The sequence below is a fragment of the Pan troglodytes genome, chromosome 1 (genome assembly GCF_028858775.2).
Source record: "Pan troglodytes isolate AG18354 chromosome 1, NHGRI_mPanTro3-v2.0_pri, whole genome shotgun sequence".
NCBI lineage: Eukaryota > Metazoa > Chordata > Mammalia > Primates > Hominidae > Pan > Pan troglodytes.
Window position 1 is genome coordinate 88,960,807 of NC_072398.2, and position 25,755 is coordinate 88,986,561.

General features: G+C 42.8%; 1 protein-coding gene across 41 annotated transcripts in view; it reads left to right on the forward strand.

The window, feature by feature from the left end:
* Positions 1-25,622, forward strand: part of DCAF8 (DDB1 and CUL4 associated factor 8) — a 47,727-nt gene extending 22,105 nt beyond the window's left edge. For 16 of the 41 annotated variants that reach the window (XM_063812057.1, XM_009435588.3, XM_009435620.3 and 13 more), the window contains 11 exons: positions 1,006-1,679; positions 2,629-2,769; positions 4,145-4,239; positions 9,933-10,043; positions 15,678-15,750; positions 16,222-16,279; positions 16,792-16,899; positions 18,565-18,695; positions 22,374-22,493; positions 22,902-23,018; positions 23,634-25,622. In XM_063812057.1, coding sequence (XP_063668127.1) covers positions 1,006-1,679; positions 2,629-2,769; positions 4,145-4,239; positions 9,933-10,043; positions 15,678-15,750; positions 16,222-16,279; positions 16,792-16,899; positions 18,565-18,695; positions 22,374-22,493; positions 22,902-23,018; positions 23,634-23,750 — 1,745 coding nt within the window. In that variant the 3' untranslated portion in view covers positions 23,751-25,622. Of the gene's footprint in view, positions 1-1,005; positions 1,680-2,628; positions 2,770-4,144; positions 4,240-9,932; positions 10,044-15,677; positions 15,751-16,221; positions 16,280-16,791; positions 16,900-18,564; positions 18,696-20,132; positions 20,885-22,373; positions 22,494-22,901; positions 23,019-23,633 lie in introns of all 41 variants that reach the window. The other 25 variants (XR_001710537.3, XR_010157565.1, XR_010157559.1 and 22 more) reach the window with 5 other exon arrangements.
* The last annotated feature ends 133 nt before the right edge of the window (positions 25,623-25,755 follow it).

The following is a 25,755-nucleotide window of genomic DNA, read 5'->3' on the forward strand; positions in this document are numbered from 1 at the left end:
TAAAAATGTGTGACTAAGAATTATATTAAAAAATTCAAACTAATGGAAGTAAGTCAAAATATATTTACTAGCAAAAGGTGAGCAAGAACCCACTCAAATGATCACAATTCCCACTTACCCCTTCAGCTTGCTTTCTTAGTGAATTTTAGAAACTTAGGGAAGAAGCTTAGGATTTAGGTGACAGAAGGTGTAGTGGTACTTTCTTTTTTTTGAGTTGGAGTCTCGCTTTGTCGCCCAGGCTAGAGTGCAGTGGTGCGACCTTGGCTCACTGCAAGCTCTGCCTCCTGGGTTCATGCCATTCTACTGCCTCATTCTCCTGAGTAGCTGGGACTACAGGCGCCCGGCTAATTTTTTGTATTTTTAGTAGAGACGGGGTTTCACCATGTTAGCCAGGATGGTCTCGATCTCCTAACCTTATGATCCACGTGCCTCGGCCTCCCAAAGTGCTGGGATTACAGGCGTGAGCCACCGTGCCTGGCCTGATACTTTCTTAAAGTAGGAAATGGTGCAACACCACATCCATAAGTCAAGAGTGATTTTTATCAGCTGGTTTCCGTCTTTCGCTAAGAAGATGGCTATGCTAGCTCTTGCTGGAGTTGGCTCTTCTTTTTATATTCTGTTTAATTATTTACTATAACTTAATAAATGCCCATCCAGTACAACAGAGCCAATGGTAGATGTATCAGGCACACTTTTATACAATATGCCAATGTTTTGCCTCTTGAGAACTTAATATAATCTTAGATTGTCCTGAGATTCCTTGCTTTTGTTGAAGTATTTTATGTGTGTGGATTTGATCTTAATCTTTTCAATTTCTTGTCCTTTACAAGATTTCCCCTCAGAGGGTACTCTCTGTAATTATTTGTAATGAAAACACTTGGACCAAAGTTCATTTTTTGGTCTTTTGATGTGAAGATTTCTTAGACTAAGGTGGGAAGTCCTTCTGATCACTATCCTGTTTTCTTATTTTTCCCTCTCCTCTACTCATTCCTCACTAACATGCAGGAAGCCTGTCTAGCAGTCCAGAGGAGATGTCTGGAGCTGAAGAGGGGAGGGAGACATCCTCAGGCATTGAAGTGGAGGCCTCAGACCTGAGTTTGAGCTTGACTGGGGATGATGGTGGCCCCAACCGCACCAGCACAGAAAGTCGAGGCACAGACACAGAGAGCTCAGGTGAAGATAAGGACTCTGACAGCATGGAGGACACTGGTCATTACTCCATTAATGATGAAAATCGAGTCCATGACCGCTCAGAGGAAGAGGAAGAGGAGGAAGAAGAGGAGGAAGAAGAGCAGCCTCGGCGCCGTGTACAGCGCAAGCGGGCTAACCGTGACCAGGACTCATCAGATGATGAGCGGGCGCTAGAGGACTGGGTGTCCTCAGAAACATCAGCTCTACCCCGACCTCGCTGGCAAGCCCTCCCTGCCCTTCGGGAGCGGGAGCTGGGTTCAAGTGCCCGCTTTGTCTATGAGGCCTGTGGGGCAAGAGTCTTTGTGCAGCGTTTCCGCCTGCAGCATGGGCTTGAGGGCCATACTGGTTGTGTCAATACCCTGCACTTTAACCAGCGCGGCACCTGGCTGGCCAGTGGCAGCGACGACCTGAAGGTGGTGGTGTGGGATTGGGTACGGCGGCAGCCAGTACTGGACTTTGAGAGTGGCCACAAAAGTAATGTGTTCCAGGTGAGGCAAGGGAGCATAATAGCAACTGAGAGAATCAGGCATGAGTTAGAGAAATCTGAACTGCAGCATGGATTGGGAGCTGATAGTGAGTTATTGTAGGAATTACATATCGGGACATGGCCCTACTTTGGCTCCCATAATGACCTAAATACACTGAAAGACTCTTGGCAACCCTAGATTCCTTGAGCATGTGGACTGTTGGAAGCCTCATAGGTAGGGTGCATGCAGCTTATTAAATGTGTGCTGGTAGGAGGCAGTGTAGTATAAGCACAGGCTCTTGAACCAAACTGCCTGAGTTCAAATCCTAGCCCTTCTGCTTACTAGCTCAGTGATCTTGGCCAAGTTATTTTACCTTTGTCTTCAGTTTATCTGTAAAATGGGACTAATAACACATAGGGTTATGAGGATTAAGTAACAATAGAAGCTAAGCAGTTAGAACTGTGACTGGTACTTAATAAACATTTGATAAATGTTAGCTTATACTGTTGTTATTCTGGAAAGATTTTACTCCTTGGCCCCATCTACTGTACTGGTACCAGCCATTTATCCTAAGGGTGTTCTCTTTTCTTCCCTAACATTCCCCCTATTTTCCTTTTTCTTTGTGGCAAATTTATATTTACTTTCTGAATCAAGGTAGATTTTTCCTCCTCTATTCCTTTTCTCCTCTGCTAGATACAGTCCTAGTTCATCTGAGCTCTTACCATGTGCCAGTTCAATCTTCCAGAGCCAACTGAAATGCTCTCTTACATCAAAGGAAATTTTTTCTCTCCCTTTCCTTTAACTCCTGGAAGAAATTGGGCTTAGCCAGCTGTACAAGAGTAGGAAAGCTAAGTTTCCAGCTGTCATGTAAGAAAAGGGGGTAAATTGAGGTCATCATCGTATTTTTTATTCTCAAGTTTACCTCTCTCATTTCTTTTGTGTGTCCTTTTTTTCATTTTTAACACCCCAGGCCAAGTTTCTTCCTAACAGTGGTGATTCTACTCTGGCCATGTGTGCCCGTGACGGGCAGGTTCGGGTAGCAGAACTGTCTGCCACACAGTGTTGCAAGAATACAAAACGTGTGGCCCAGCACAAGGGAGCGTCCCACAAGGTAAGACCTTGCTTCAAAATTTGTGCAATCCAAATCCTCTGTGGTTCTCAGCCAAGGTTCTCCCTTATCTCTGCCCATTGTGTCACATTTGTTGTGGTCATGTGCCTCACCTCTTTCAGTCCTAAGATTTGTGGTTAAGAAAGGAGCAAAAGCAGCCACCCTAAACTCCTAGGAAGGCAAGTATCTGAAAAGTCCCTAGATCATGCACTTATAGTATTTGGCCTCTAAGCTAAGCCATAGTTGGTTTGGAGATCTTTGAGGTCTCCTGTGCCCTCTAAACCTTTTGCATTTATTGTGATTTTTTAGGGTATTTTGACAGTTTCAAGGTGCTAGTGTTTTATTCCTCATGTGTGAGAGCTTCAGCTTACCTGCTCAAACTCTCAGTTCACAAATAGCACTGTTTCTGGAAGCCCTATTTAAAGCTGGGAATATAGGCCAAATAATCCATGGTGGCAGCTAACAAGGAGTTAAGAGCTGCCAGTTTTAAGGTAGGCATGGTGGTGGTCTTTTGTGCCATGAAAAGAGGTTGCTACTCTCTTAGAAACTCTAAGCAAAAATATAGGTGGACCTGGAGTATCCTTTTCTAGCCAAGGCGGCCCAGGATATGTGAAAATTACCTATTTCTTTGATTCTTAAGTCTACTCCTAACCCACTAGTTAACTGATTTTTAGTTGTAAGGAACTAAGATGTAAGGAATGAAGTTGGACACCATTTCTCTCTGCACTTAAGGGTATGGAATTGATTTTATTCGAGAATGAACTGTTGCTGGGTGTGGTGGCTTATGCCTGTAATCCCAATACTTTGGGAGGCTGAGGTGGGAGGACTGCTTGAGGCCAGCAGTTAAAGACCAGCCTGGGCAATATAGCAAGACCCCATCTGTGGAAAAAAAAAAAAAAAAAAAGCGAAAAAATTAGCCAGGTATAGTGCCTTGTGCCTCTAGTCCCAGCTACTTGGGCGGCTGAGGTGGGAGGATCACTTAAGCCCACAAGGTTGAGGCTTTAGTGAGCCATGGTCATGCCACTGCACTTCAGCCTGGGTGGTAAAGTGAGACCCTGACTGGAAAAAAAAAGAAAATGAACTTTAATGGCTGATGTTTTTCTTTGCTATCTGTTCATATCTCTTGAGGACTTAGTTGAAATAGCAAATCAACTGTCCTTTGACTAGTTATAGAATAAACAAAACTATAAATAATTCGCATAGAACAAGAGTAAGTGGGCTTAGATTATGTCCTTTCCTGGGATTTTATGACAAAAAGGTAGACATTTCTCTTTTTGGAACATTTTAAGTGCAGCCCTTCCCAAAGTTATAGGAATGAACTAGATGACCTCTAATTCTAATATTTAGAAACCTCATGTTTTTCCTTTTTCTTCTTCAGTTGGCACTGGAACCAGACTCTCCCTGTACGTTCTTATCTGCAGGTGAAGATGCAGTTGTTTTCACCATTGACCTGAGACAAGACCGCCCAGCGTCGTAAGTGTAGCAGTAATATCATTACAGAACTGTATCTCTTAGCCTTGAACATATTCCATATGTCTTGGTAATGCCTAACTGTGGTTCATCAGAATAGTACCTTTGTGCCTATGGTTAAGAGGTAGCTTAAGGTTAAGGGGAATTCCTTACTTCCTCTCTTTCTCAGTAGTGAAATACTATTCAGTCTACCTTCATTTCTCTAACAGTTTACTTGTTATATGTGGCCTTTAATAATTTGATGATCTTTTGCTCTTTATTCACTTGGATATCATTCATCTTACCCACAGAAAGCACATTCTTCCACAGACTCATGTAGAGGTACAGTCCTGTAAATTTTAAATTTAAATAAATTTTTAATTTAGTTATTTATAGAAACATACAAACATAAAATTTGAACAAAAATACTGGTAGCTGTAGTTGAGTTCTGTTTTATCACAGTTCATTTGTATGTGAATCTGAGACTCATAGATAAATTTTATTCCTTTTTAACTGTGTGGTATCATAGAAAAAACACAACATCTTGTTTGGATCCAGGCAGACCTAGGTCAAATCTCAAATCAGGCACTGCTAGTTATGACTTACGTAACCTTCTGAACCTCATTTTCTTCAGCCTTGCTATGGGCATATTTTTTTCCCTCCCTCCGTCCTTCCCTCTCTAGTAGTTTCTGTGAGGATATATATATACACACACACACACACACACACACACACACATATATACACACACACATATGTGTTTATATACACACATATGTACACACACATATATTTATATACACACACGTATATATATGTATGTATATGTATACGTACGTGTGTGTGTGTGTGTGTGTGTGTGTGTGTGATGCCTCAGCATAATGTTTAACACCATGGCTGAAATTAAGTTTTAGCTTATAATTATAATTATTTTAGTTTCCTTTTTTCATTTTTATTGCTCTTACAATAAACAAATACTTCTTGTTTAAGAGATTCAAGTAATAAAGTATACAGACAAAATGTAAATGCTCCCTCAGTCACCCCCCCCCCCATTTTTTTAGCTATTGAAAACCATTGTGGGCAGGGCACGGTGGCTCACGCCTGTAATCCCAGCACTTTGGGAGGCCAAGGCAGGTGGATCACTTGAGGTCAGGAGTTTGAGACCAGCCTAGCCAACATGGCAAAACCTCACCTCTACTAAAAATACAAAAATTAGCTGGACATGTTGGCATGTGCCTGTAACCCTAGCTACTCAGGAGGCTGAGGCAGGAGAATCGCTTGAACCTGGGAGGTGGAGGTTGCAGTGAGCTGAGATCATGCCACTGCACTCCATCCTGAGTGACGGAGCAAAACTCCATCTCAGAAAAAAAAAAAAAAAAATCATTGTAAGTAATTTTGAACACCTTTTTAGTCCCTTTTGTATACATTTTGTACCTAAATACATATATACACTTTCTCCTTTCTCCCCATAAGTATACTTGTATGTATATATAAACATATATGTATGTTTCTGCAGTTTGCTTATTTCATGTTACAATGTGGGAGATTTTTCTGTGTTGGACCATAAAAGCTACGTTGTTGTTAACCATGAGAGAAATGTCATAGCATTGATGTACCACAGTTTATTTAACCTTTACCTTATTGATAGATATCTAGATTGTTTATTGTCTTGTTTGTCTTAAAGATTATTATAACAAATCTTGGTCAGGTGCAGTGGCTCATGCCTGTAACCCCAGCACTTTGTGGATCACTTGAGGTCAGGAGTTCGAGACCAGCCTGGCCAACGTGGTGAAACCTCGTCTCTACTGAAAATACAAAAATTAGCGGTGTGTGGTGGCACATGCCTATAATCCCAGCTACTCAGGAGGCTGAGACAGGAGAATCGCTTGAGCCCAGGAGGTGGAGGTTGCAGTGAGCTGAGATCATGCCACTGTACTCCAGCCTGGGTGACACAGCAAGACTGTCTCAAAAAAAAAAAAAAATTATTATAACAGATCTTATAGGTCAGTACCAGTATTGAGTAAGGGATGGCAATGATTTACATAGGACGTAAGTAAAATACAAATTATTTTATATTGGGGAATATAACATGAAGGCTGATTATTACTAGACTTATTTTTGGAGAGCTAAGTCCAGAAAAAGCTGTTTGGATAGTAGAAGAATTTCTACAACTGCTTAAAAGATAGAAATGTTTTAGGCTTGGGGAAAAGATATGTTGCTTGTTTATATAACCTTCAAGAGGACAAAGACTGGGGGATTTATAGTGGAAATGGAACAAGCCTAAATGACAAGGGTTCTGCCTTCTAGTACTAGCTTTGTAGTTATCTGACTTTGAGGAAATCATTTAATCTTTTGAACTACATGATGTTTGTTATTTCCAGTTCTAAAGTTCCAGGGTTCTGTAATGGTAATGGAAGATTAGCAAGTTTTTCATACGGAAGAGCAAAAAAGGAAAAAATGATAGTAAGTTTATTTAATATGCTGTGTTAAAGAGTTGTGAAACAGAATGAGATCTTATCCTGTGGATCAGGTTCAGAGGGAAACTACTGTTAGGCCACCAGGAATTGAATCTGGTGCAAGTAATGAATAGAGCGAATGACTTTGGCAGATTATTGAATTTAGAATGAAATTATATAGGCAGAAAGTCTGGCTGAGAGTTAACCATGAATCTGAACATAAGCAATGATAGGTGGGATAGACTCTAAAGAGGGGTAAAGGAGAAAATGAAGAGTAGAAGGAGGCCCAAATCTAGATTTGAGTAATAAAGACAGTGAGTCTTTAAAGTTTTTGTTGTAAGGGTTAAAGTAGTGTTACAGGCTGGCATGGGGTGAAAAGCTGAACATCTGCTTATGTCAGAGGCATTTTTTTTTTTTTTTTTTTTTGAGGTGCAGTCTCACTCTTTTGCTCAGGCTGGAGTACAGTGGCATGATCTTGTCAGAGGCATTTTTGTGTGAAGTTGGCATAAGGGAGATTTTCTTTTGTATATATATGATGATAGCCAAGTCTCTGAAAGCTAATGAAATTGACTAACATCTTAGGAAAAAAGTTTGATTTGAACCTGTGGATGGAATATTCCTTTAGCCAGTGGAAGCCAGTTTGAGGTATTCTTCAAAGAAATCCTTTGGTCTCATCTGTAATTATTTTTCCCTTTTTGCTGGGACATACTTGCTCATTAATTTTAAGGCAAAATTTGGTGAATTTGTTTAATGTTTCCTCTAATGTGAACATTTTTTCCTCCTATTGCCATGATAATCATTTTTATAGCACCTCTGCATGTCCCCTGCAGAGTTCAAGGTACTCTGCATTTACCCATCAGGAGGGAGAAATGTTTGCTTTATGGGATTAAGTTGAGGCATAGTAAGATTGAGCTCTTCAGCAGGATTACATAACTGTGGAGCCAGTACTTCATAATCTATTCCTTAGTTTCTTCATTTTGCTTCCACATGGTAACTTTTGTATTTGTTTGGCCTTGTCCTTCTGAAATTTCAAATTGCTAAGGAAATGAGATGGTCCTGTGGGAAGGAGCAGCATCAGCTCCTCCTCTCTTTCCCTGTCTAAAACTCATATTAGAGCAGTCTCTTAGCTAGTTTTGTCCCTGAAGCTGTTATTCTTTTGACATGTTTCCTGCCTTGTGTTTTTGAGATGTGTGGGGGACACCATTAGGGGATGGAGGTTTCCCCTAATGACATTCATTTTCAGTGCCCTCTGTATTTTTTTTGTTTGTTTTTAATTTTAAAATAAATAGAGATGGGAGCTCACTATGTTGCCTAGGCTGGTCTTGAACTCCTGGATTCAAACGATCCTCCCACCTCAGTCTCCCAAAGTGCTGGGATTATAGGCATGAGCCACTACACCTGGTCCTCTGTATTCATTTAATGAAAAGCTGCAGAGATATTAAGTAAAATCTCAACACTTTGCCTAGAACAGTTCTAGGCTGAAGTGACTTTGGCTATGCAGAAAGGATGCTAAAATCATTTCTTTACAAAGAAACTTGTTGTCATGGTTATATTTCTTTCTGTTTCCATAGCATCAGAAATAAATAAAACCTTAGACTTAAAAACAAAAACTAAAGCCAAGCCTCTTCCTATAGTTTCTTGAAGTCTTTCCTTTGCTGTAAATTTACCAATCTTCATTATGTCATATTTGACTAATTGAATGCTTAGATCTGAGAAGAATATTCCTCATGCCACCCTTAACCTGGAACAAATTATGGCTCTTTTAGACAGATTATTCTGGATTTCTTCAGTGAAAAATTTATCAGTTTTCAGTGTGCATATTTTAAGCTGGGTTTTTTATTTTTTTACTTTTTAAGACAGGGTCTCACTCTTGTCACCTAAGCAGAAGTACAGTGGCAAGACCACGGCTCACTGCAGCCTCAACTTTCTGGACTCAAGGAATCCTCACACCTCAGCCTCCTGAGCAGCTGGGACTATAGGTGCATGCCACCACACTGGCTAATTTTTTATAACAATTTTTTTTTTTTTTTGAGACAGAGTCTCCCTCTGCCACCCAGGCTGGAGTGCAGTGGCACGATCTTGGTCCACTGGAACCTCTGCCTTCTGGATTCAAGCAGTTCTTCTGCCTCAGCCTCCCAAGTAGCTGGGATTACAGGTGCATACCAGCATGCCCGGCTAATTTTTTTATTTTTGGTAGAGACGGGGTTTCACCATGTTGTCCAGGCTGATCTTGAACTCCTGACCTCATGATCCACCCGCCTCGGCTTCCCAAAGTGCTGGGATTACAGGCGGGAGCCACCACACCCGGCTTTTTATAATAATTTTTTATAGAGATGGGGTCTTGCTATGTTGCCCAGGGTGATCTTGAGCTCCTAGCCTCAAGTGTTCCTCCCAAAATGCTGGGATTATAGGCATGAGCCAGTGCCTGGCTTAAGTTGGGTTTTAAGTGACTTTTTTTTTTGAGACAGTCTTGCTTTGTTGCGCAGGCTGGAGTACCGTGGCATGATCTCTGCTCACTGCAGCCTCTACCTACCAGGCTCAAGTGATTCTCTTCCGTCAGCCTCCTTAGTAGCTGGGATTGTCCTGAGTAGCTGGGATGATAGGCATGCGCCACCACGCCTGGCTAATTTTTGTATTTTCAGTAGAGATGGGGTCTCGCCATGTTGGCCAGGCTGGTCTCAAATTCCTGGCCTCAAGTGACCCACCCGCCTCGGTCTCCCAAAGTGTAGGGATTACAGGCGTGAGCCACCATACCTGGCCATAAGTTACATTTTAATGGAATCTGAGCAATAGTCTCTGACCTTAAGGTCTTTTTTAGCCTACTGTTTCTGGGATTCTTCTTCCACGTCTCTCCTTGTTCCCAGGTGATAGGGAAGATATATTTATAAATAAAGGGTAGGAAGGTATCTGTAGTATTGTCTGATTAATAACTGGCTGTTACTGTGTTGGACTCCAGCTAAACTGAGGCTTCCTAAAGAATGGTACATTCATATACCTTTAGTTTATACTTCTTAAGGAACACTAGAAAGTGACTTCACTACATATTTTTTTCCCCAATCCCCAAAGTCCCATATAATAAATGTATGTGCTTTTTTCCTGTTGTTACGTACAAAACAAACAGAGAAAACACAACAATTCTTTCTTTGCAAATGAGAATCTCTTTGGTTTCTTATTAGCCGTGTGACTCTCTTGGCTCTCCTTTGCCATGACCATCTGGATCTTTTGGAGTATATAACTTTCTGTGCTTTTCTACTCTTAAAGGAAACTGGTGGTGACAAAAGAGAAAGAGAAGAAAGTGGGGCTGTATACGATCTATGTGAATCCTGCCAATACCCACCAGTTTGCAGTGGGTGGACGAGATCAGTTTGTAAGGTGAGTTTGTGGCTCTTTTGTGTCTTTGACAGTTTATAAGACTGATGCATTGTATACTACCAGGTGCTCCTTTATGGAGAGTTACGAATTTTATAGGAATCCATTAACTATTATCTTGAATTTTTTACCGTTTTCCAAAAATCTTACACGCCTTTGGAGTTGTTCTGTTCTCTAATGTAACAGTCTCTGAGGGGTGACTTTACATATTTTAGAGATTATCAAGTTTTAAAGAAGTTAGATGATGGTCAGGTGTAGTGGCTCACACCTGTAATCTTGGCACTTTGGGAGGTGAGGCGGGTGGATCACCTAAGGACAGGAGTTTGGGACCAGCCTGGCCAACATGGCGAAACTCTGTCTCTAAAAAAAAAAATACAAAAATTAGCCAGGCATGGTGGTACATGCGTGTAGTCCCAGCTGCTCAAGAGGCTGAGGCAGGAGGATCACTTGAGCTCAGGAGTCAGAGGTTGCAGTGAGCCAAGATTGTGCCACTGCACTCCAGCCTGAATGACAGAGCGAGACTCTGTCTCAAAAAAGGAAAGAAAAGAAGTTAGATGAATTGACCAAGGTCTTCACGTGGCAGCTAAGCCATAAATTTAGGTTTACCAGCAAGTACTATATTAGTAAATAATCTACCTTTTTCATATGTAAATAAACGTGCACTAGAAATTTTAAATACTGGTTTTCAATTCAGAAATAGTTTGACTTGGGAGCACTTAGTGTGAACTGAGGGTTTTTTGGCTCTCACTGTCCCGAGCTACCACTTTTTTTTATCCATAGTGATATCTTTGTTACCGTGAACACCTTTTGTTAACACTGGCTCTTGAGACATGACCTAAGGAAAACAGACACTGTGGATTCAGTCTCCATATGTATTAGTTAATTTCCTCTGACCCTTAGTAATAAGCTGTATCCATCCCTATCCAGTTGGCCTATTTTAACTATGTTTCTTTGGGCTCATCAGTTTGAAAGGAGAGAGAGGGACAAGATCACTAGAAAAATGAGTGACTTTTTGCTTTCCTAATGGTAAGTGAAAAGCATCATCTTCCTTTTGAAATGAGAGCACATTTTATAGCTATATTTCCAGATTCATTTTATTAATAAGAATCATGGGGAATAGGGTAAATTTTTAGAAAATACATGAGATGACTTTGCCTTGTTCAAGAATCCTGGACAAAACCTTGTTTCTCTCTTCTTCCCCTATTCCCATGCCTGCAAAATTCGTTTCCTCTAGTCACCAACAGTCCTTAAATGTGTAGCCATAGATTTTTTTTTTTTAGACAGAGTTTTGCTCTTATTACCCATGCTGGAGTGCAGTGACACAATCTTGGCTCACTGCAACCTCCGCTTCCCGGGTTCAAGCGATTCTCCTGCCTCAGCCTCCCGAGTAGCTGGGATTACAGGTGCACGCCACCACGCCTGGCTAATTTTTTGTATTTTCAGTAGAACCGAGGTCTCACCATGTTAGCCAGGCTAGTCTCGAACTCCTGACCTCAGGTGATCTGCCCACCTTTGGCCTCCCAAAGTGCTGGGATTGCAGGCGTGAGCCACTGTGCCCGGCCAATTTTTTTTATTTTTAAATAAGAAGCTGTTGATCAAAAAGGGTTGTAGTTTGTATAGATTTTCAGTTGCTACCTCCTCCAAGTTGAGCATTCACTGAAATTTCGAGTTGAGAGTTCCTACTTAGAGCTCCAGATTACTTGAAAAGTCTGTGTCTCTAACAAATTCCACCACTAGGACCAAGATGTTTGGAGGGGAATGTAGTAGTTTGCTGTATTGAGAACTGTATTCATATGTATGTATGTATTCATATGTATTCATATGATATGTATATCATATTGCCTTAACCCAAAGCTGATACTTTCCCAGGGTTAGAGTAAGGCTTAGAGTTTTAGCATTTCAACACAAGGAGAAATACTCAAATCTTCTGTGTCTTATCAGCCTCAATATTCCTCTATTGGCTATTTACTGGGCAGAAGTTATGTGAAGATTTTTGTTTTTTTTTTGAGACAGAGTCTCACTTTGTTGCCCAGGCTGGAGTGTAGTGGCTCGATCTCGGCTCACTGCAACCTCTGCCTCCTGGGTTCAAGTGATTCTCATGCCTCAGCCTCCCAAGTAGCTGGGGTTACAGGCATGTGCCACCTTGCCTGGCTATTTTTGTATTTTTAGTAGAGATACGGTTTTACCATGTTGGCCAGGCTGGTCTCGAACTGTCTTCAAGTGATCCACCCACCTCGGCCTCTCAAAGTGCTGGGATTACAGTCGTGAGCCACCGCGCCTGGCTATGTGAAGATTTTGAGGCACGCTGATCCTACACAAGCAGGTAGCCCTTTCAGCACTCCAGCTCTTCTCTGACATTAGGTTACACTCAACTTCTCTGGCACCTCTCCTGTGCAGCCAACTGAATGTTTTGAGGTTTCTCCTTTCTTATTCTTCCTTTGAAAGAACCCAAACAGCTCATCTTCTGGTATAAATTTGAAAACATTTTTGCTGAATATTATATATCATAACATCATTAACTTTCACTCCTAGCCTAAAGGAATTACTTCAAGGGAATACAGAGAAATAGCTTACTGATCCTCAAGGCTTTTGCATCATTAATACGAATTTTAGTTTAGGGTTATTAAAAAGTATTTAAGGGAAGCTCTGGGGAAGACATGCTTTTTGGCCTGTGGCCAAAAAAAAAAAAAAAGGTAAGTAGAGGAGGTATAGGTGTGAGTCCCTACTACACCTGCTAAGCTAAGCTAATTCCTGCTTAGCTTAGTTTTAAGAATTTATAGGAGTAAAGAAAAAGAGAATATATCAGGTGAATCCTTTAGTGGTAAATTTGGCTGACATGAAAATTTATTGCTAAAGGATTAAGTATAGGCCCTGATTGATGAAGCACAGTCAGTAAATCATCTCTTCATTCCCCAGTTCTTAAGCCAACATCAGCAACACTGAGAGAACATTAGATTAAAGGCAGGTATAGAAGAGAGACTTAGGGTAACAAGTTAGTGGGTGCCTGAAGGCATGTGGGAAGAGATGTGGTAAAGGTGTGCACACTATTCCTTACGTGACTTAAAATGTCAAGGGGCTTGGTGTGGTGGCTCATGACTATAAAACTAGAGCACTTTGGAAGGCCAAAGCTGGAGGATAGCTTGAGGTCAGGAGTTCAAGGCCAACTTGGGCAATATAGCAAGACTGTGTCTCTACCAAAAAAAAAAAAATTAAGAAAAAATTTTAATTTTTTAATTAATTAAATATCTCCAGGTGTGGTGGTATGCTCCTGTAGTCCCAACTACTTGGGAGGCAGAAGAGGATCTCTTGAGCCCAGGAGTTTGAGGCTACAGTGAGCTGTGATTACACCACTGCACTCCATCCTGGATGACAGAGTGAGACCCTGTCTCAAAAAAAATAACTAAAAGTAAAATATAAAGTATCAAGGGCCTATCATATGTTCAGAAAGTGGTAGGAAAGTTTGTATTAATCTTTCTATGCTTACTGTCTATCACAGGGCTTGACAAACTGGTGCTTGTTTTTATAAATAAAGTTTTATTGGAACACAGCCATGGCCTTACTTTACATGTTGTTTATGACCACTTTCATGCTACAATGGCAGAATTCAATAGTTTTAATAGAGATTAGATGGTTTGCCAGTTTACCAGCTTAAAACATTTACTGTCTTGTCCTTTAAGAAAAAGTTTGCCAAACTCCGTTCTAGCATCATATGTAGAATATAGTAGGCTATTAATAAACACTTAGTTGGGGTGTAGTGGCTTATACCTGTAATCCCAGCACTTTGGGAGGCTGAGGCAGGAGAATCTTTTGAGGCCAGGAGTTTGAGACCAAGCTGGGCAGATGCTGTCTCCACCAAAAAATAAAAATATTAGCCCAGCATGGTGGTGTGTGCCTGTAGTCCCAGCTACGCGGCAGGTTGAGGCGGGAGGATCGTGTGAGCTGGGGATGTCAAGGCTTAAGTCATCAGTAACCTAACTGCCAAAGCAAACAAAGTACTTTTCAAGTCTTTTTCTCTACTCTTGACATTATTACTCCTTCCCTGAAGCACCTTCTCTCCTTGATGTCCAACCACTCCTCAGTGTTTTTCATGGGTGTGTCTTCCTTTCTCCACCCATTAAATGCTGATGTTCTCCAGTAGCTCAGTCTTCAGCTCTCATCTTACTCTATACCAGGGAATTTTAACTCGAAGTACAAATATTATGTGAACCTCCAGAAAGTATGCTTATGTGCATTTTTCTGGGGAGAAGGGACTAGAGTTTTCATTATATTCTGAAACAGGCCAGAGATTCTAAAGGGCGAAGGGAAAATCCTCTCTGTATTTTCCCTTGGAGATCTAATTCCATTACCAATGCTTTAACTACCACCTTACACACGGATATATGACTTACATCTGTGTCTGCAGACCACACTTATTCTGAACTCTAGACTTACACCTACTTAACAAATGGATATAATTAACTGATGACTTCAGCCAGAGAAGTCTCAGTGGTGAGTTGAGGACCAAAACCAGATTAGGATGGACTGAGAAGTGAATAGGAAGTAAGAAAGTGGAAATATTGAATGTTGATTGTTCTTTTCAGTAGTGTAACTGTAAGGGGAAGGAGAAAAAAAGCAATAGTAGGAAAGGACAGTCAGCAGAAGGATTTTTAGAAAGTGGCCAGCTGGTGATGAGGAAGAGGTTGAGAAATTAGATAATCATCAAACAAGGTCCCTGGAAGGATGAAATGAAGAGCATTTTTCAAGAGATTGGCTCTGAGATTGGAGGAGACTGGGTGAGAACAGATACTGGATCTGTCTTGTTCCTCACTGTATTTCTAGCACCTAGCATAATATTTGACACATAATATGTGTGTCCTCATGAGTTTAAAGCTTGGATTAGAGAGAGGAAGGAAGGTGAAGGTGTAGTGTGCTTGATAAGAATGAGGAAAGGAGAGGGAGTCTTGAGGATATGGGTGGTAGTTTTTAATAATTATTGTGGGGTATGAGAGGGAGAACAGGCCAAATACAGTTTTAAGGAGGGATTACAGACCCATTGACTTACATTAAGCATGGTTTCTGCCCGTGAGTAACATTTTTCGGTAGGTAATGTACATGTAAAAAGCTCCATACTAATGTTAGTTGTTGCAGTGAAAAGTAGCAGTATGTGATATAAAACTTGAGGAGAGAGATAAACCACTTCAAACTGACAGAATTGAGGATTGCCACTTAAAATGGGAAGTATGTGGATAAAGGATTTAAGGGTTTGCCTGGCCAACATGATGAAACTCTGTCTCTACTAAAAATACAAAAATTGGCCGGGCGTGGTGGTGTGTGCCCATAGTCCCAGCTATTTAGGAGGCTGAGGCAAGAGAATTGCTTGAACCCATGAGGCGGAGGTTGCAGTGAGCCGGGGTCATGCCACTGCACTATAGCCTGGGTGACAGAGCAGGACCCCATCTCAAACAAACAAAAGATTTAGGGTTTGGAAATGGATTGGAAAAGGGATGCCCTTTAAGGAAGAGCACAAACCAGAAGCTTGGTTTGGAAAACGTTGTTTATCTGCCTCCAGCTGGCAGTTTCCTGCCACTACATCAAATTGCAGCTCTTCAAGGGATTCGTTTGTACATTTTTACATTTTCATTGCTTTTCCAACTGTAGGATTTATGACCAGAGGAAAATTGATGAGAATGAGAACAATGGAGTACTCAAGAAGTTCTGTCCTCATCACCTGGTAAGATTCATGAAGGGCCAGTTGCTGCAGGCTTCCCTGACTCAACTCCAAGGCTGCACCTGAACTTGTTGGTATGGTGGGAAGAGCTTGGACTTTCAAGTCAGTCATCTGGATTTGAATCCTGGCTTTACCACTTACCAGCTTTGTGATCTTGGCAGTCACTTCACTTCTGATAGCCTCAGTTTTTTAATCGACAAAATAGAAATAAAAATAACTGCCTTGCACCTTGATGGTGAGGCCTAATGAGACAGTGTACATAAAATGGCTAGCACATGGATGACAACCAAAAGAAAGCCCCAAGATGCTACCCCCTGAGGTGGTCATGTTTCATCAGTTGTACTCTTGTCTCTGTCTGTCTTTCTCAAATCTCTGGGAGAAGATATAGGGGAGTTTGAAGGAAAAGCTATTTCCTGAAGATGGTATAACAAATGGGGGGGTGGGGCATCAGTCAGTATCTGCTCCTTATTGCAGGTGAACAGTGAGTCCAAAGCAAACATCACCTGTCTTGTGTACAGCCACGACGGCACAGGTACGTGAGCAGGGCCCAGCTCCTAGGCTGGCATGCCCCCTCTGTCTAGGGAGCTGCTGAGCCAGTGAGGCATGTGCCCTCCAGTGCTCACCACTGTGCTATAGCTCCAAGTAGAGCAGCTGGGGAGTAACTGCTGATGGTGAGCACATAGCGGGAGGATACAGTAGATGACCCTTGGAGATGCCAGGTACCATTTGCAGAATGCTGCAGATGATATTTGGCAGGGCCTGTCCTGAAGCCCAGGTTGCTTGCCTGAGCAGGTTCTTATGCCTTTGACTCATTCCTGAGTTAATGGGTATGACCTTTTTGAGCATTCTGCTGCCCCTGGGTTGGCAGTGTGTTCTTAGTCTACCCTGTACAGTCGGACTTGCCTGGTGTTCCAAATAAGATGGGTGCTACACCTGGGTATTTGGAGGGGGCACTACTGGCAAGAAGCCCCACCCCAACCCCCACCTCCTGGTCCCTGCTTTTTTCAGCCTTTGCCTTCACTGCTATGTTCTTGTTCTTGGCAGAGCTCCTGGCCAGTTACAATGATGAAGACATTTACCTCTTCAACTCCTCTCACAGTGATGGGGCCCAGTATGTTAAGAGATACAAGGGCCACAGAAATAATGCCACAGGTGAGACTGTCTTCCTAGGTTTCTTTGGCCCAAGCCTGTTGGCTTTGGAGAACCACAGTGTCTTACTCAGGTCATACAAATAGAAACTACCTGCCTGTGTTGCCATGGGCACTGAGGGATTATCCTGAATTGGGCTGGAGTTTTCATGTTTTCTCCGCTATGCTAGAGGAGAAAGCGCTCAAGAGCATCTCTTGCCACTCCAATAATGTTGCTTCTAATTGGTTTGGACATAAGGAGGCTAGACTAACTGTTTTTAAGATTTCAGGCAACTTCAAAAGAAGCACAAATGCCTTGTTAGGGAGTCAGGGAAAGCCCTCTTCAGTCAGTGGTCCTGAATTGCTTAAAATAGGGAGTGACCTTATACCTCTAGGAAGGAGGAGTAAACGATTCTTTTAGATGAGGCAGAAGAGGAGGAATGGTGGTAGTAACTAGCCCATGATTGGCCTGTTTTGTTCCATGTCTGTGGTTCCCAAACTTTGGGGCACATTGAAATCATCTGATGTTTTTTGTTTTGTTTTGTGTTTATGAGACAGGATCTCACTCTGTTGTCCAGGCTGGAGTGCCATGGTGCAATTATGGCTCACTGCAGCCTTGACCTCCCAGGCACTGCAGCCTCAACCTCCCGGGCTCAGGTGATCTTCCCACTTCAGCCTCGTGAGTAGCTGGGACTACAGGTGCACGCCTCTACACCTGGCTAATTTTTGTATTTTTTGTGGAGATGGGGTTTCACCATGTTGCCCAAGCTGGTCTCTAACTCCTGGGCTCAAGTGATCCGCCTGCCTCGACTTCCCAAAGTGCTGGGCATGAGCCACCAATCCCAATCCTGGTGTTCTTTTAAAAATAACAGTTTGGCCTTAACCCCATATATTCTGATTTAATAGGGATGGGCTGCAACTTGAGCACTGAGATTTTTAAAAACTACCCACATGATTCTAATGTCCAGAAAAGTTGAGGAATCATTTCTCTATTGTTACCACTCCTAGCAGATACCTGTCATGATTTTGTCTTGGAGATAGCAGTTAGAGGTTAGTTTTATTTTTTTTCCTGAGCTGGTAAGAAGGGAGGGAAAAATCTGTTCTTGGATCTCAGTACACAGGCAGATAAAGGAAGGGTGCCAGTCTCATGGCCAATATTGTACTGACCATAGTCATTGGAACTCTTGGCTTCTTTTACTGATTCCGGAGAGTGGAGCCCTGTTAATGGTAGCAAGCACAGATCACTTGCTTCTCGAGGCAGTTGTGGCATATACCTTCATCAGTCTCAGATCAGCTGATGACCCAGAAATATTGACAAGGTACCAATGAAGTCCACATATCAAAGATAATCCTAGGCCATAAGACAGTGCTGCCTAAGAGTAGGCAGAGCTGGGATGATTCAGGGTGGGACAGGTAAGAGATTAGAGAGGCCTGTGGTTACTTGATAGGGTATAAACTTACGAGACTAAGGCTGCTGCTAAAGGACTGCAGATTCCTCTGCCCTAAGGAGCGAGCTCTTTGCGAGAATATAAATCATCTCTTGGGACTGGTGTGATTCTTACAACTATCTGTTAAACATGCATAATCTAGCTGATTTAGAGTTTGTGAGTAACTAAATTCCGTTTGAGATGAATATATATAGGCCTGATGCCAACCCTCATGTGGTTTCTTCCCTCATTTATCATTTCAGTAAAAGGCGTCAATTTCTATGGCCCCAAGAGTGAGTTTGTGGTGAGCGGTAGTGACTGTGGGCACATCTTCCTCTGGGAGAAATCATCCTGCCAGATTATTCAGTTCATGGAGGGGGACAAGGGAGGCGTGGTGAGTATGGTGTGCTGAGCTGGCTGGCTCCCTAATCTCTCCAGTCATTAAGGTAGGTTTTAGCAGGGACACTGAATTCTCACTGTGACTACATGATACCATGTTTTAGAGGTCCAGCCAGCCATAAAAGACTAGTTAGCCTGGAGGTGCTGAGTTTTTGATGGATTATTTTCTTCCTGTTCCTATCTTCTGTCCCTGTAAAGCACAGTTTATTGAGACAAGAAAGGGATCTTAGGGAAGAACCTCTGTCCTGTCCTGAGTGATGTAACTTATCTCTAGGCGTGCACCTTTTCCAAATGAAAAAGCGTTAGTGTTCAGGGCGTACCCTCCTACACAAGGCTAAAGATTTCTCCATGTCTCTTCCCTTTAAACTAAACTAAGTAGTGATCTTGGCTGGATCTTAGATTAGCAGATAAAAGCTATAAAGAGCATTTTTTGGACAGTTGGGAAAATTAGAATATGGTTTATACATTAGATAACATGGTATTCAATATTAAATTGATTTGATTACTTAGAATATTCTTGTACTTAAGAGATACATGTTGAAGTATTTAGGGGTGAAATGTCATGCGTACATTCAAATAGATAACAAACACATATACATGTGTACATATAAGGAGAAAGCAAATGTGGCAATTGTTTTTTAGTAGCTGAGCAGTCTACTTGCTGTATAACCCATGATCGTATCATAGTCTGCCTGTCCTTTGAGTTCTGCAGCCCTCTGTGGAGTTAGGGCAAAAAGGAAGAGTGAGAATCGAGTTAGGGAATGAAGAGCAATCAGCTCTTAAGATGTATCTGGTTAACCTTATCTTTTTTTTTTTTTTTTTTTTGAGACCTAGAATTAGGAAAGAGTTCAATCGCTTTCTGTTACAAGGTTTTTGGACCACAGGAGATGGGAAAAACACAGTTTGGAAGACTAAATTATACTGATTGCCCAGAATAGTCTGGTTATCCAAGGCCTCTAAGGAATGACTGAGACAGCTTAGTCTCTCTTCCTTTTTATTCCTTCTTAGCTGTGGGGAACTTCAAAGAGCCTAGCCATCTCTTGATGAGGTTTTTTCAGAGAGTGGTTTTAGAATTTAGAATGGTTCTTTGCAATCAGGATCCCATTCCTTATGTTTTTCTTGCCCTGGTAAAAGGGTATTTCAAATTTTCTTCTGGTTTCCTCTAAATTTCAGGGACCTGGGACCTGCATAGATCTAGGGTTTTTATGGTTTGAATACAAATGGAGAGGAGTCTAGAAGTTCAAGGTGTGTCTCACTCTTCCCTGCTTCATTTCCAACTCTTCCATAGGTCCCCCTGTGTCATCTGCAGTGAACAAACCCAAAACACTTGAGTCTTAATGGGAATTATGCAATAGGCATTTAGAGAAAGGAAGTCAGAAGGGGCCAGTGAATTTTTTCTTGACATAAGCTATTGCCTTGCATTCTGTTCCAGAGAGATGCAGGGCTGAATGCCCTCTCCCAGGCCAGCATTTGTCCATTCTCCGAAAGCATTCTGCAGGCCAGTTTGCTTTTAGCTCAGCCAATGCCAGGGTTTGATGATTAACCCATTTGCCCAGGTGAGGAAGGCATCTACTTGGGATGGGTGGGCCCCAGGCCTAAGTTTTAGTGGTCCTAAGAGTAAATGAGTAGAATAAGAGATATAGAGGCTACCCCTGAAGCAAATTTCCTTAGATGTTCTTGTCTCTGTGTAAGCTGAATGATCGATGTGGTCTTTTACTTGGCTCCCTCTGCTCTGTTTTTTGGTCCTAATTTTCCAGCAGTGGGGGTTACCAGGCACTACTTTCAATGTAGTAGACTCAGCAGTTCTATATCATGCAAATTGTAAATGTAGAGTAGAATGTAATTGTAACGTAGAATGTTAGAACCAAAGATCTTAGAAGTTATTTTCTACCTTGCCCAGATCTCCTGACTGATTTGAGGATCTTTTCTTTGTTCCCATTCAGCTTCACAGGGACAAGGGTTGGGGGTGGTATCAGAGGACAGCCCCTTAGTCTCCCAAGAGCACTTTGATGCTTGATCCCATTCTCTACATTCCCCCAGCCCAGTCATCTAAGGCCAGAGCTCTTTTCTCTGCTCAGGCATTATTGACAGGATAAGTCCTGGCATTCAGACAGGTCTGGTGAAGTGACCAGGTACTCTGGCCCAGAAGTTCTCTGTCGGCTCCCCCCGCAGGCTCCAATTCAGGTACTGTATGTTATTCTCTTGTTCCTCTTGCCACTGGCTTTTTCCTTAGTCTTAAGTTCCAAGGAATTGTTCCCCTGTGTTTTTTTATTTTGCTGACTTATTCAAGCAGAGCTAGCTCAGAGTACAGGTCTGTAACAAGGGCTTATTAGGAGATAGATGAAAAAGTGCAGGTTTGTATATGTAAGTTGTCCATTACTATAGATAGATACTATTCCAGGCATTGGACTTTAACTGCACTGCCTAAAAGAGCCCAAAGATAAACTTCACAATAGGCTGATATGTGGAATGGGAGGAGTAGATAAAGAACGGGGTTTCTGTTTTATTCATAAGCTCAGTCTTAGCTTCAGTCTTTTCTGAGCATTTGTTTATTTGTAAGATGGAAGTCAAAGTAAGTGGGAAGTCTGTAGGTCAGCTCTATTTTCCATGCCTGCCCTTGACTTCTCCTCAGCTGTTCTCTGCCTGTGCAGGTGAGGCAGGGGAGGTGGTTGGTCCAGAGAGAACTAAAAGAAGTTGTTTTCTTGGACTATAGGTCCAGCTGCAAGGCAGGGTGCCTTTCCTATGTGTTCCTCTTTTCACTAAAAGACTCAAAATGCTTTAGCAGCTAGATCTGGAACTAACTCTTCCGGATGGGGTAGGAACTTCCCTGCCCTTCCCTTAGGGAAGCTCATGTTTCCAAGTCAGACAGCAGGGGGCATGGGTGCCTTTCGGACAGAAGGAAGCTGCCTAAGCTAGAAGGCCTGCCTGCTGTAGTTTATTTCTTTTGCCTTGTTCAGTGAATTTACCCAGAGGGTGGCTGAGATTGAGGCTTTGGGAGCCCCAAGAAGCTGCTTGGTTTTAATGTGCTGCCTTATAGCTGAGCCTGTTGTGCTCAGGGCAAGTAGTAGGATGTTCCCCCTGGGATGTGCAAGGTTCTCTCAAGCAGACATGAGCCTCCATCACTCCCACCACTCCCTGCAACTCAGCCTCCTCTTCTCAGCCTGTGCCTTCCTCCAGTTCTAGTAAACAGTGCCAAATGAATATAGTTCTCCGACTCTTCTCTGGGGGTTCATTGGCAGCTGCTGCTTTCTTCATTTTTTAAAATTTATTTGCCACTTGGTGAAAGCCACTGAGATGGTTTTTTCCAGCCTTGGGCAAGTTGGAGCTTTGGAATCTGGAGTGAATGAGGTCATCTGGATTTCATTGTCTTCTTACGAAGCCAGCAGTAAGCTTGGGCAGTCCACTCACCCACCCCTAGGGCCATATCTGGGGATGAAGCCACCCCTGACCTATACATAGGAAATGATTGATGTGCCTGGTCTTATACCCAGTCTGTGTCTGGTTTCTCTACCCTCAGTGCCCTTTGGCTTAGGCTCAGGATGGGTGGGCCTCCCTTCCCCAGCAGCTGCCTCAGCCCTGATCAAGGGCAGTTATTTGGCTCAAGGTGAGTAGTGGTTTTTAAACCCTACTCCCACACACTGCTGAGTCTGTGTTTTCCTTTCTTCCTGACCAGGTAAACTGTCTTGAGCCCCACCCTCACCTGCCTGTGCTGGCAACCAGTGGCCTAGACCATGATGTGAAGATCTGGGCACCCACAGCTGAAGCTTCCACTGAGCTGACAGGGTTAAAAGATGTAAGTGGCTGACTACAGAAGTTATTTTCTTTCTGCTTATCCACATACTGTTGATTCTTATTGTCATAGGGAGGAATAACTTGCTGCCCAGTTCTTTAAAGGCACTGCTCTAACACCCTCCCCCACATTCCTGTAATTTCCTCTGTAGGAACAGTCCTGCTCCAGGGGGCAGCTGTGAAGTGGCACTAATTTGTAATAGGATGGGGATAAGGAGCATCTTTAAGAATTATTCTGTATTAAAGCCTGCCACCTTTTCAGCAGCTGAACCTAGGGCATCATTTCCTAATCTAATGTAGCTCCACTTCAACTTAAGGGAAGCTTTTATTGGGATAGGAGATCAGCCTTCTTGATCAGGTCCCGGGTTCCTCTTCATTGCTGCCCCCTCTTCCCAACCTTTTTGGGTTCCAGGTGATTAAGAAGAACAAGCGGGAGCGGGATGAAGATAGCTTGCACCAAACTGACCTGTTTGATAGTCACATGCTGTGGTTCCTTATGCATCACCTGAGACAGAGACGCCATCACCGGGTAAGCTAGGGTTGGAAATGAATTCCCAAGGGAGTGACCCTTTTAAGAGGGCTAAAAAGTTCCAGAGTAGTGACTTCAAGCAGTAATCAGGTGATCTTGGTTGGATTTCCTATCCATTGTCCTCTATCCCCATCAGATCCCTGATATAGCCTTGGAAGAGACATCAGCAGAAAAGGGTGGTATCTACTTTTGTCCATTGCCGTCCATGTGTAATGCTATCTTCATAAAGGCAAAAGCTGGAGGGTGGAGGAGGGAATTGAGAAGAAATAACAAGTCTCAGTGTGACCCTTCTATTTTTCCTCTTATGCCAAAAGAGGCCTAGTTCAGGGGTTGGCAAACTGGCAGTTGGCCTGCTGCTGGTTTTTGTAAATAAAGTTTCATTGGCTTGCAGCCACACCCATTCTGTGTATTGTCTGTGGCGGCCTTCACGCTACAATGAGTTGAATAGTTGCAATAAAGACCATATAGACCACAAGTCTAAAGTATTTACTATCTGGCCCTTTAAGAAAAATTCTGCTGATCTCTGGCCTAAAGCATCTAAATTCTGGCTAAGACCTAACAGGCTTGTCCTTGTTCCATCCAGGGAAGTTACTAACAAGCCTTTCCCATCCACAGCGCTGGCGAGAACCTGGGGTTGGGGCGACAGACGCGGACTCTGATGAGTCTCCCAGCTCCTCAGACACATCGGACGAGGAGGAGGGCCCTGACCGGGTGCAGTGCATGCCATCTTGAGGCCTCATACCTAGGTGGGGCAGGCTGGGGCTGCCAACCTGATCCTGCCTGGGCAACCCTTTCCTGTCCCAGGCCCTACATTCAGCAGAAACGCACTTTGGACTTTTTGCTTTAGATAAAAGAAAGACATCCCAGGAGAAGGACAAACCAGAGGAGTGAACCAACAAAGAGTACCTAGGAATGGGAGTTGAGCCCTGGAATGGGGCTCCATGGAGAGGTGCATAGGACTCAGCAGAAATGGCCTCTCCCCAAAGCCTCTTTTTGAGAGGAGAGGGAAGCCTATTTTGTTAACTGGTTTGGGATAGGGAATGGGGTTTCTTTTTCTTTAATCTCCCTTGTTTCTTGGGCGGGGGGAGGGGTGGGGGGAACAACTGGCTATTCAGTACCAAGGGGCCAGAGTGGAGGGTAGGAGTGCCACTCTCTCTTTGGTTTAGGTTTTTGACCTTTTCTTCCTTTGTTTTTTAAAAGTTTATGACAGTTGGTTTTTCCCCCCCTCAGCAACCCCATCCCAGAATCCTATTTTCCTGGGAAGTCCTTAAAGCCCCTAACCATCCCACACTCTTCACTTTCCTTTCCACCTTATTCATTCTCTGTACTTATCACAGTGTTTTGCACTTGATTACATATCCTTCACTCTCTTCTCTTCATCCCATCACCCCCTAAATAGGTCAGGTGAGGGAGGTTGGGAAGAGGTGGGAGGAGGGGCAGAAGTGAAGGAAGAATAGGAAGGATATTACCTCTTCTGTTATTTTTTTAAGAAACATTGTTTGGTGGCAGCAATCTCCCTGTCCCTATCACTGTTAGAGGCCTAATTTTATATCTATAAATATATTAAAAAGCAAGTCAAACTTGGATGTATCAAGGTAAAATTATTGTCAAAGTTTAAATACCTATATATTCTCTATGAATGCAATAAAGGGACTTAAGAGTGAACAAGAGTAATGGTGTGGAAGTGACACCTGGGGTCAGTTTACCTCTATGTATGGTCACTAGAGATTGGGACTTACCCTTTAGGTTTTAGGAGGCTCGAGAATGGAAGGATCCTCATTTCTGCCCTTCCTGGTTCCCTGCTTTGGCGTAGGGGTTGGGAAAAACAGGAAATTCCTCTCAGCTCTGCCTCAGATCTCCTACCTCTCCTTAAGTCTTGTAGGGGGTTCCAAGGATGGCTCTTCTAACCAGAGGCTGGCCTGTCTTTAAAACTTAACTACTTTAGGGTGGTGCCACCACTGCAGACTATTGTGGTAGTTTGTGACAGAAGACATGTACACACACACCACACACATACATACACACTCTCTCACTCTGTCTCTCTTACCTTTAGCTGCTTGATCTTTAAGCCATCCAACTTCATGCCAGTTCCCTTCTTTATAGAAGAGTGAAGGGAAAGACTTCCTGGGTTTGACTTAAACCTTGTCCACCTCTTGATATTTTAGGATTGAGGAATAAGTCATTAATCTAAGGACTGATTACAGTGGCTGGAGCTTGGGCACTTGTCTTATCACTGGTCACTGAGTCTGAAAGTCCCAGCTGAATTCTTGCCCTTAAGTGCTTTTGCTGCTATTTTTTTGCCCCCAGTTCCACAAGATCCAACCAAGAATTCTGTATCCTGGGACAGTCAGATTCTACTAAATCAGGCCAGGAAGGAGGGGAAAAGAGTGAGAGAATGGTATCCCCAGATACTTCTTCCTCCTGCCCCTTTTCCCAGCAGCTCTGAGACCAGATGTTGGCTGCTGTACTTACTCCCTGAGGTAGGGAATGTGTGGTGATTGAGTGGTCTGTGTTCCTATTGCTGGTGGGGTGATAGGGTGGGCTAAAAACCATGCACTCTGGAATTTATTGTATTTTCTCCCAGTAAAGCTTTTCTTCTCCCGACTGCTGCTCTGTGTGGTATGTGGTCCATTTATTCACAATGGATGGTTTTTGTTCCTACTAATGTAGGTACCTAGCCTTCCCCTCTCATTCTGCACATGATACAGTGTTAGAAAGTCCATTTTGGGAGACCCGT